Here is a 12352-nt window from a genome sequence, read left to right as displayed (position 1 = left end):
AGGTGCCCTCAACAGGTACAAACCCCCCTGCACAGTCGATTTTGCGGTGCCGGGCGGTACACCCCCCATCACCAGTTAGCGCCCCCATCCCAGGCAAGTGACCAGACCACCCAAAACAGTCCCAGTGTTTGAGGGGGGGGGTAGGATGTGGGACTTGGCAAAAAAAGGGGGGTGCCTGCAGGAAGGAGGGGGAACCCAGGGGCCCGACTGTCCCAAGGTGCCAATGTCCATCCAAAGACCCTCCAGTGGTGGGGGGGGGGCAGCTTCTCACCATACCAGGAATGAAAATGGGGGGCTGTCAGCCAGGAGGAACACGGACTCGGGCCGAGACCCAGTCGTATGCGACCTCGCGAGGTGTTTAATCTCGAAGGCCTGCCCCCATCCAGTGGGGCTGTCGTGGCCGACTTAGTGTAAAGCTGAGGTCTGCGCGCGCCCACCAGACTGCGGTGACCACCGGATCTAGATTATCCAGCCTATTGCCCAGTCTGGCAGCTGATTGTAAATCTCACAGGAAAATTCCAGGAGGAAAAAATTATATAAAAAAAAAATAGATGTTACCAGGACCAGAGATCCCAGCAAGGAACTAGGTCCTGACTAGGCAGGAAAAAAAAAAAAAAAAAAACAAAGAAAACAAAAAAAAAAACAAAAACTGAGTGCCTATCGCAGAGAGGGAGTATACACCCTGGGACTGCCCATGGGTGTAGCCAGAATGCTTTTCTGCCTAGTGTCCTACTCCTGTAGGGGGCAGTATAACCCAATAATTATGAATACCAGGAGCGGTGTCTAAGTGAACAAAAGCAAAACATTCACTCCTGTAAGAATCGTTGCTGAGCTATAACCAGTGGAAAGAGTTCACCAAGAAGTTTTCTGTCCTGGCGGTGGACCACGCAGTCTTCAAACATTTCAATGTACCTATTGAAGGAACATCTTACCTAAGCAAATCCTCCAGCTTTATATGGATTCCCTAGAACATATATCATGAGACAAACTTCCAGACCGGCTCCAATCTCCATTCACATGAGCAGAATCTTGCAGCTCAACACCCGGACAAGCTGAAGCTGCCTGTAGAAGACACCTCACACGCCCCCCAAAGGGAAGACCATTTTCTGGTGAGGTACTTCACCAATTCTTCAAGAGGTCACAGAAGGAAAAGTCCCTTCCACAGCTGAAGATTCAACCCCCTCCCGGGCTTCTACCATCTGAAAACACAGAGCACCTCAAGGCTATACCAGGCTTCAACTTCTGAGTTTGAGCAAGACTTGGCCCACATTTCCCTCTTCCCAGTGCCCTCTCTCCTAAATGTGTGGGGGACATCTGTTAGAGTTTGCATATTCCCATTTATCCAGTTCATTAGCACTTGATCAGCCAGAGCAAAAGGATCATTTCCATTTTAAGGCCCGGTTCATACAGGCTGCGGCTCGGGGTCTGGTGCATCCCTGTTCAGTTTAAAGTGCAATAATCAGGTCTGAATTTGGACCCGAAACTCAGCCAAAGACATACAGGACCTTTTTCTAGTGTAAACCAGCTCCATCGAGAGCCAATCAGTCTCCTGTAAAGTGACTTGGACGCGGGGTTAACATGCAACCAATTTGCATAAGTGTGAACCCAGCTTTAAATGCCGCAATTTGGCCAATCCACTGCTCAGAGGTCCAGCACCAGCCTTTGGCATCCAGGCCATCTACAAGATCTTCTCTGGCAGGACTCCTCTTCCTTCCAGCTGAAGATTGCAGGACCATTTCCAGGTTTTTGGTTGGGTAATCTAATATCTGCGTTCCACCCTTCCCCCTCACCTGAATACTTTGGGCCTAAAGCAAGGGTCTCCAAACTGCCACCCTTTTGCCTTTTTCTGGTGCACCATCCCTCCCACTGACACCTCCCCCCCCCCCCCCCCATTCTAAAGATGAGGCATGGCTTACATCACCATTGCTGTGGCATTCTCTACTCCCCCACCCTAAAGTCTGAAACATAAACTGGCCGTTTGTTTAGGAAGTTGGAGATTCCTGGCCTAAGAAGGTTGTTATCTGTTCAGTTTTTTGCTGGGGCGGCGAGAACACCCCCACCCCCTTTTGGAAGGATCCCAATTCGACAAGAAAAAAAAGTCTTCCTCTATAGAAATGGCTCTTGATTGGGACTTGAGATTCCAAGGCTGTGGGCCTCATTTGTGGCCTCTCAACCCATCTTGTTAGTATGGAACACTCCTTTACCCCTCATTAAATTATAGTGCTGTGCAGAATCTGGTTTCAGAGTAAAACTCAAATACTTATGTACAGAAATTCCCATAACTGTTGAGTTACAACATGCAAAACAAAATCCATACAATCCTACAGAGTGCAGTAGTGTAAAACTAACAAAGGTAGCAAACTCATATTGCAAAAGTCGTTTAATTTTGGTTTTAAAGTCCATAATATGTGCAAGGGATATCCTTCACCGTAAGTCGGAGTTTAGGTGTGAATTCTGCTCTTCATTCAATGTGCCACCACTGCTTACCGGACTCTCATCTCAACTAAATCCCCAATGGAGCTGCTATACTTCTTGTCTGCCACTAGATGTCCTCTGTACTCTCCAATGATTAATCATGTATGGATGATTGGAATTCTCCAGGGTTTCCAAAGATCCTCAGATTATAAAGTGCTACACGATGAGCGTTCATATATCCCCAACCAAAAAAATAAAGCCAGCTAAATCAGACAAGAACAGAATATCCAGCGTTTGAGCGCTGGGCTCGTTCCGGTAATTCACGCCCTACGTGACTTCTGCATTCATATGGTTGTCCTGTAAATGGAGATTACCGGAACGAGCACAGCGTTCGCAAACGCTGAATATTCTGTTCTTGTCTGAAATTTTAGCTGCTTTATTCTAAGAATTTAGCTTGCTACACAATGAGCATTCTTTATAATCTATGGTGAGGATCCCTGGAAACCCCGGAGTACCAATCATCCATAAATGCTGGGTTCTCATTGGGGAGAGTACAGAGGACATCTAGTGGCAGACAAGAAGTATAGCAGCTCCATTGGAGGCTTACACATTCTTAGGGTGAGAGGTCAGTACATTGGATGGAAAGAGTCACATGACCTCCGATTTATGGTGACGGATTTCCCTTGAATGCATTATGGCCGATAAACCTAAAACCTGTAATCACCATTCACAAACAATGAGTTTGTTCCCTCTGATTTCAGACTAACATTGTATATGGACGTTTTATTGTATTTCAGAGTTCTGATTTATAGGAATTTCTGTACTACCCCCCCCCCCCCCCCCCCCCCCCAAGTCATTAGAGATTGAATTCTCTGAACCTTTATTCTATATTATAGACCGCACAGCTCTGTACTATAATCACCATCTATGGATGAGCTATGAAGTTCACTTATTTGTATGACAGACGAGAGCCAAACGCTGCAACCCAAGACTGTTCAGATCCTCCTCCCCCGAAGGGAGGACACCAACAACCCCCATATCTCCCCCCCCTCCCCCATACCTGGTTCAGATCCTCCTCCCCCGAAAGGGAGGACACCCACAACCCCCATAACTTTTCACCCATACCTGAAAACCCAAACCGGGGGGGGCAGCTGCTGAGGTCGGCTTTTCCCATTTTAAGGGTTTAATAGAACTTTAAGATCTTGATAAATGCTATAGAAACTCCATAAAATCAAAATCAACTTTATTACAAATAAAAACTATTTACAGAAGCACACAGTGCCAACACAGTAACATCAATGTCTGTACAGAGCTCCTCATGGCATGACCGCCCGTGCCAGCCCGGCAATGACCTCTGACCTCAGCTGAGGAATGGCGCTGATCTTCATCTGTTTGCTGCTGCCGTATTTATTCTTCACAGTCTGCAGAGAGAGAAATCACATCTCAGAACCAGCAATGGGACCCCAGGGACCATACAATGCCTGGCAGATACAGGACTAAGGGGGGGGGGACCCAGAACAGGAACAAGTTCTCATTAGTGGGCCTCCTCAGGACAATCCCCATCCCCCCCCCACCCCAAAACCAAGCACAGGTCCAGTAAGAGGGAAACTCCACCTATAAAAAGATTTGTGGGGCGGAGCAGTCCCTGGCTTAGGGTGCAATATGAAAAAAGTGACCTTTGCCTTAAATGTGGCTGTTCATTCGCTTGTCCCAGGGCAGAGACCGCATCCATGTTCTCAGACAGACATCTCCAACCACTGACATGGGAGAGACAGCCACACCCCAGAAATACTGCTACTCCGCTCTGGGGGGGGGGGGGGTAGAAGCCATTCTAGAATTACTAGAAGCAAGGAGGTGCTGCATGGGAAAATCCACGGTCAGTTTACCTTCAGGCGGGACCAACAAGTAATACAGAAATTGGATCCAACACGGCACACAATTCATAGGTCTGCTGCAGCCACAGTGGTAACGTCTCCTCCCCCTCCAAAATTAGTAGCTCTCCCCCATGCCCCCCCCCCCCCATCCAGTATTAGTAGCTCTCCCCCATGCCCCCCCCCCCCATCCAGTATTAGTAGCTCTCCCCCATGCCCCCCCCCCCCATCCAGTATTAGTAGCTCTCCCCCATCCAGTATTCACTCCATCTCTACCATCCCCCGCTCACCATTTGCTTTGTGAGTCCCTTGTTGACCTTCACCACGTTCTTGGCCATGTGTTGCATTATGGGAAGTAGAGCGTCTTCGGAATACATGGTGTAGTGTTGCAGCGTTGGATTCTGGAAAAAGATTTCTCTATTCAGAGCGAAGCAGCAGAATGACCGATCAGATGATTGGCATCAGGAGCCGATGCAGGTACTTACCCAGTCTCCACCATTCAGGACCTTCATGGACAGGCAGGAAGCAGCTGCTGCGATCTGTGAGGGAGGATAATGGACCATCTCATAGTCCACCATGATCAGTTCTGTCAGATATTTGGCCAGACTGTGCTGCTCCGCCGTCACCTGGAAGAGATGAACCGTCACCAAGGGAAACCAGAGCACCCCCCTCCCCCATCATACCACTGATATACAGCTTGCCATGGCAGCCCTCCCCCCCCAGACCAAAGTAACCCCATTTAAAGGCTTTAGTCCCATGAGGGCGGAGGAATGAATAGTTCAACAGCTGAACAAAACCCAATGCAAGGCCATCCCACGATTTCCCTCCTCGGTGGACTGAGCGACCCAGAAATCCCCAATTACCTCGGCAACCTTGGAGGCCCTGCGGAGGAAGTGCAGGGGGAGGGGCCGACCCATGGCGAATTTCAGGACACGAAGAATCTTCATCTCCATCTCTCTGATCTGGGCCTTGGTGTAGGTGTGATCTGTCACAAAGGTGAAGTCCCCGATCTCTGGAGGATACATCTCCTCATACTTGGCAGCAAGAAACATGGCCGACACCCCCACCAGCTGCAGCTGGTTCTTAGGAACTGGATTATCCTGAGCAGAAAAGATAAAAGTTATAGACACCTGGGACGTTCCTCATGATCTGATCCACCCCCCCTCAACCGTCACCTCCCCCCTCCACCCATCATCAACTCCCCCACCGAGCATCACCTGCAAGAACCGATCGATGATGCCAACTGTCATGAACATGGTTTCCTGCAGAAGGCGGAACTTCATCTGCACTTGGACCAGCCAGTCTACGAGAATCGCCCGCATGTTCCCCGTCACCTCCTGGCCTTTGAGATAGTGTGGCTTCACCGCCTGGGCTTCCTGGAGACAAGAGCAGTCATTAACCCCTCCATAGACATGACAATTATTCCATCTTCCTGGAAGGAGGAGCCCTGGAACCTGCAGGCCATCCTACAGACCAGACTCACCTCCAGACTCCTCAGATAGCAGTAGATGTCCTTCACATATTCACTGCACAGCATGGGGTTCCCATCGTCATCCGCATCCACATCCTTCACCTGGATGAGGACATCTGAGAAGGCTTGGCACAGCTCATCCGGGTGGCAGCCAGATGTCTCCATGGGGCTGGGGGAGCCGGGGGCCTCTACCTGTGAGGGGAGAAGAAGGTTATGAGTGACAGAATGCAATCTAAAGCCAGTCACAGCTGAAGAGTCTATAAGGTCCCCACACTCAACCCCCCCAACAGCTCCCCCACCACCAAGAGCTCCTCACACTCAGCCCCCACCACCACCACGAGCTCCCCGACACACTCAACCCCCACCACCAAGAGCTCCCAAGTGTAGACAGACATGAACCACCCCAATATCCAGGTGTCAGACAACAACCCCCCAATCATACCTGCACAGGGGGCGGTGGTTTTAAACAGACAGCTTCCTCCTTCACTTTCTTCGGCTCCGGAACTTTCTCAGCCGGCTTCACTTTCTTTACAACTTTCACAGCCGGTTTTTGTTCCTAGAAGAGAGAATGTGGTGAGTCCTGCATAACAGCCCCCCCCCCCACAACCAGCAATGCTTCCATCAGAATCACCCCCCCCCCCCCCCCCAGAGCACCTCCCATTGGGATCTCCCACAATACCCTGGAGGAACATGCACCCCTCCCCCCAGCCTCAAATGTTACCTTCTTTAGGGGCATCTTGGTGTTTCCAATGTCACCCAGGGCAGCGCGGGGGCGCAGTCCCAGGCTTAGCCGCCATCTTCCCAACAACTCCACTCTTCACATTGTTCTCTGTATTGGACAGCATGTTCTGTAGAGAGAGCGACCATCAGAGCGTGCTACTAGAGCTGGGAGCCCCGCCTCCAGACCACAAAAAAACCCCACCCTCCAGAACACCCCTACCATCAGGAGCCCCCCCCAAAATATCACCCCTCCAGAGTCGAGACCCCCAGAATACAACCCCCTCCCAAGTCAGTAATTGTAAAGCGCTGCGCAAACTGTTGGCGCAATATAAATCCAGTATAATATACAATGTGAAGGAAGACAATACAGTACAATTCAATACACGAGGAACTAGAGGGCCCGGCTCAGAGCTTACAATCTAGAAGGGAGGGTCAAGTGAAACAAGAGGCAACGATGGGTGAAAATGGAGGTACATTTGTTAGGGGTTGGTAGGAAAGGCTTCTCTGAAGAGGAGGGTTTTCAGAGATTGCCTAAAAGCTAATAGAGGAGGAGATAGCGGACAGATAAGGGTAAGGAGTTCCATAGGATTGGAGCGGCTCTGGTAAAGTCCTGGAGGCGAGCATGGGAGGAGGTGACGAGGGGGCTAGAGAGCAGGAGGTTTGAGAGGAAGGAAGAGAGCGATTCGGTTGGTGTTTTGAGATGAGGCCGGTGATGTAGTTGGGGGCTAAGCTGTGGATTGCTTTGTAAGATGTTGTAAGTATTTTGAATTAGTTGGGTGAGCGGAAGCCAGTGGAGGAGTTGGCACAAATGGGTGGAGGACACTGAGCGATTGGCGAGGTATACGAGTCTGGCAGAAGAATTCATGATAGATTGAAGGGGGAGGAGCCTGTGTAGAGGTAATCCAATGAGAAGGGAATTGCAGTAGTTGAGGTGCGAGATGACCAGGGAGTGAACTAGGAGTTTTGTTATGTCATTGGTCAGAAAGGGGCGTATTTTGGAGATGTTGCGGAGGTTGAGGCAGCAAGATTTGGACAGCGATTGGATGTGGGGTGAAGGAGAGTTCAGAGTCCAGGACAACACCTAAGACCTTGGCATGTGGGGATGGGCTGATAGTAATGCCATCGATATTGACGGAGAAATCAGGGGAAGGGGCACGCGGTGGAGGAAAGATTATAAGCTCGGTTTTGGATGGATTTAGTTTGAGGAAGTGGTGAGACATCCAGACCGATATATCTGATAGTAAATTAGTGATACGTGAGGAGACTGAGGAGAGAGCTGAGGGGTGGATAGGTAGATTTGGGTATCGTCAGCGTAGAAATGGTATTGGAAGCCATGGGAGGCTATCAGCTGACCCAGAGAGGAGGTGTAGATTGAAAATAGGAGGGGTCCAAGAACAGAGCCTTGGGGGACCCCAACAGAGAAGGGAAGAGGAGAGGAGGAAGTAGAATTGTACATAACACTAAAGGTGCGGTTGGATAAGTAGGAAGATAACCAGTGAAGAGCGCAGTCACAGAGACCAAAGAAATGGAGTTTTGAGGAGGAGGAGGGGGATGGTCAACCGTATGAAAGGTCCAGGAGGAGTACAGAATGGTGTCCATTGGTTTTGGCCGTTAGTAGATCGTTTGTCAGTTTTAGGAGAGCAGTAGGGCTGAACGATATTCGATGTAACATCGAATATTGTGCTGCAGGAGTGGGCGATAATCACATCGCCGGGTCAGCCGATATTGGGGACTCACAGTGAATGTAGAATACAGCCGACCATCCCGCATGTTAAGTCCGTCCTGCAGCTCTCCTGACTGAGCAGCGGCACAGGGAACCAATCACGCGTGCCTGCACACCTGATTGGTTCACTGTGCCGCTACTCACGATGCGATTGGTTCGCTGCGCCGTGCTCACCGGTCGGTCAGGATGGACTTTATATTTATACGGGACGGATGTCGGGCTGTATTCTTCTACCACAACTGAGTCCCGATTTCTCTGCTTATAGATCTTCCCGTCCAATGGCAGGCACCGATTTCTGATGGTTCTCCTCTCCGCTGTGCCGGTCTTTTATGTCTTTCTATTTGTCTCCGGACCCCCGTCTGTCTCTTCTCTCACCGTGTCATTCTGATTTACCTTCTCGCCGTACAATCGCAGAGTTTACCATTTATAATGGGAATTATTCGAGAATTGTGCGCAGTGTTCGCTCTGTAAAGCTGAACTAGCCCTTCAAGTGCAGAAATTAAACCTATTGCAGCTCACCGATCTGTAAAGGGGGGGAGGGGGGCTACAATTGTTTTACAATTTATTTTCACCTGCTGATCCTGCTAGGAACAAACTTCTATTCCTAGGGTGACAAACGTACTGTATGTAGGAGGAGCAGCATTGTCACTCTAGGAAGGAAGTATGTTAGGACTATAGAACACCTCCCCCTCTCTGTAACATGGGGGGTAGTCAATAGAGAGCTGGGAACAATGCTGAATGATAACTGTCCCCAGAGGGAGAGAGCATAGGAAGACCTCCAATACTGCATGTTATTGTATAGTATATGTGTGTTTTAACTCTGGATTGATGGCTCTCAATATCGCAATATACATTGTTGGGAAAAAAATATCGCAATGTACTCCCCCCCCCCCCCCCCCCCCCCCCAATATCGTGCAGCCCTAGAGAAGTTTCTGTGGAGTGTTGAGGTCGAAATCCAGACTGAAGGGGATCAGGAAGGATATTCTCAGCAAGGTGGTTGCACAGTCGGTTGTAGACCGGACGTTCGAGGAGTTTGGATGAAAAGGGGAGCAGGGAAATGGGGCGTAGGTTGGTCAGATCGGTTGGGTCCAGTGAGGGCTTTTTAAGTATGGGGGGGGGTGACTAGTGCATGTTTTATAGAGTTGGGGAAGATGCCAGAAGAGAGGGAGAGATTGAAGATGTGGGTTAGAGAGCGTAGAATAGAGCCAGAGGGTGAACGTAGCATTTGTGAGGGAACGGGATCCAGAGGGCAGGGGGATAGGTGGACGTTAGCAAGGAGTTTAGCAACCTTGTCTGTAGTGGGGGGGTTGAATGAACCTCATCTATAGTTGGGGGGTTGAATGAACCTCATCTATAGTTGGGGGGTTGAATGAACCTCATCTATAGTTGGGGGGTTGAATGAACCTCATCTATAGTTGGGGGGGGGGTGAATGAACCTCATCTATAGTTGGGGGGGGGTGAATGAACCTCATCTATAGTTGGGGGGGGGTGAATGAACCTCATCTATAGTGGGGGGGGGTGAATGAACCTCATCTATAGTGGGGGGGTGAATGAACCTCATCTATAGTGGGGGGGTGAATGAACCTCATCTATAGTGGGGGGGTGAATGAACCTCATCTATAGTGGGGGGGGTGAATGAACCTCATCTATAGTGGGGGGGTGAATGAACCTCATCTATAGTGGGGGGGGTGAATGAACCTCATCTATAGTGGGGGGGGTGAATGAACCTCATCTATAGTGGGGGGGTGAATGAACCTCATCTATAGTGGGGGGGTGAATGAACCTCATCTATAGTGGGGGGGTTGAATGAACCTCATCTATAGTGGGGGGGTTGAATGAACCTCATCTATAGTGGGGGGGTTGAATGAACCTCATCTATAGTGGGGGGGTTGAATGAACCTCATCTATAGTGGGGGGGTTGAATGAACCTCATCTATAGTGGGGGGGTTGAATGAACCTCATCTATAGTGGGGGGGTTGAATGAACCTCATCTATAGTGGGGGGGTTGAATGAACCTCATCTATAGTGGGGGGGTTGAATGAACCTCATCTATAGTGGGGGGGTTGAATGAGGGAAGTAATGATTGCACCTGTGGGCATGAAGCGTAAAGCATGGAGGAAGGTATCTGAACAGCAATGATCTCCTTACGATTTGTATCAATCTTCTGTTGGCGATCTCCTGGGCAGTGAGTGAGTCGGTGGGAGGGGGTAGTGGAGGACGGAGTAGAGAAGAGTTGGCGGGGGCGGGGTGACCGGCTGTTAATGAGATAAAATAGGTCTGCTTGGCAGTGTGCAGCAGTGTTAATTTTGGCAGCAAATTTCGTTTTAGTCCCATTTTGGTCTTCTGCGAGTGTTTTAGTTTTAGTCGTATTTAGTCGACTAAAACTCCTGTATATTTTAGTCGACTAAAACCAATTTTAGTCATCTATAATGGAATGGGTGTAGTTCAATTGTAATTTGTAATGCATTATTTAAGCATTTCTCTACAATTTCCAAACTCATTATATACTACTGCTGGTCCTGGAGTGAAAAATCTAATATGTTATTATTTATGGTATTAAGCTTTGAGCATGCACTAGCACAGCACTACACCAGTGTTAATTTTGGCAGCAAATTTCAATTTAGTTTTAGTTCTAGTCTTAAGACTAAAATGCCATTTTAGTTTTAGTCGACTAAAATTGTGTTCATTTAGTCGACAAAATTAACACTGGTGTGGAGACTGGAATTGTATTTTTGGAGGGCAGGGAGTCCATAGAAGACCATGGGATAGGACAGCAGGAGAGGCGGTGTCGGATTCATGAAGCCGGGATTCAGTGACAGCGAGAAGATTAAATGAGTTAGCGATGAAAAGAACAGAGAGATATAGGGGGAGGGGTACACATTGTATATAGGGGGGATTTCTCTATGCACCCCCCCCATGTGATCTGTAGGGGGAGGGGTACACATAGGAAGAGAAACATGGAGGGTATATAGAAAGGTGTATATACATATAAAGGGGGGAGGGGGATATATAGAGATGTATATAGGGGGGATGGGATATATAGAGGTGTATATAGGGGGGGATGGGATATATAGAGGTGTATATAGGGGGGGATGGGATATATAGAGGGGGGATGGGATATATAGAGGGGGGATGGGATATATAGAGATGTATATAGGGGGGATGGGATATATAGAGGGGGGATGGGATATATAGAGGGGGAGGGGATATATAGAGATGTAAATAGGGGGGGATGGGATATATAGAGATGTATATAGGGGGGATGGGATATATAGAGATGTATATAGGGGGGATGGGATATATAGAGGGGGGATGGGATATATAGAGATGTATATAGGGGGGATGGGATATATAGAGATGTATATAGGGGGATGGGATATATAGCGATGTATATAGGGGGGATGGGATATATAGCGATGTATATAGGGGGGATGGGATATATAGCGATATATATAGGGGGATGGGATATATAGAGATGTATATAGGGGGATGGGATGTATATAGGGGGGATGGGGGATATATAGCGATGTATATAGGGGGGATGGGATATATAGAGATGTATATAGGGGGATGGGATATATAGCGATGTATATAGGGGGGATGGGGGATATATAGAGATGTATATAGGGGGATGGGATATATAGCGATATATATAGGGGGATGGGATATATAGAGATGTATATAGGGGGATGGGATGTATATAGGGGGGATGGGGGATATATAGCGATGTATATAGGGGGGATGGGATATATAGAGATGTATATAGGGGGGGATGGGATATATAGAGATGTATATAGGGGGGGATGGGATATATAGAGATGTATATAGGGGGGGATGGGATATATAGAGATGTATATAGGGGGGATGGGGGATATATAGAGATGTATATAGGGGGGATGGGGGATATATAGAGATGTATATAGGGGGATGGGATATATAGCGATGTATATAGGGGGGATGGGATATATAGAGATGTATATAGGGGGGATGGGATATATAGAGATGTATATAGGGGGGATGGGATATATAGCGATGTATATAGGGGGGATGGGGGATATAGAGGGAATACAGAAGTCGGACTCACCCGGGTGATGCGGAGAGACATGGCTCCGGTTGGGGCTCCGGTTGGGGGTTCGGTATTGGTTCTGGACT

General features: G+C 48.7%; 1 protein-coding gene across 1 annotated transcript; it reads right to left on the bottom strand.

Moving 5' to 3' along the window:
• Positions 1 to 3641: 3641 nt before the first annotated feature.
• LOC309562424 (G2/mitotic-specific cyclin-B1-like) lies at positions 3642 to 12305 on the bottom strand (the record flags this gene model as incomplete). Its single annotated transcript, XM_082266638.1, is given in 10 exon segments — positions 3642 to 3836; positions 4577 to 4687; positions 4772 to 4912; positions 5150 to 5386; positions 5504 to 5662; positions 5770 to 5949; positions 6200 to 6313; positions 6479 to 6538; positions 6540 to 6605; positions 12285 to 12305. Coding segments are annotated over 10 exon segments (1194 nt in total). The 3' UTR covers positions 3642 to 3731.
• Positions 12306 to 12352: the final 47 nt, after the last annotated feature.

The sequence above is a fragment of the Pelophylax lessonae genome, assembly GCF_965119305.1.
Source record: "Pelophylax lessonae genome assembly, chromosome: 8".
Lineage (NCBI taxonomy): Eukaryota > Metazoa > Chordata > Amphibia > Anura > Ranidae > Pelophylax > Pelophylax lessonae.
This window is presented reverse-complemented; position numbering and strand designations above follow the sequence as displayed.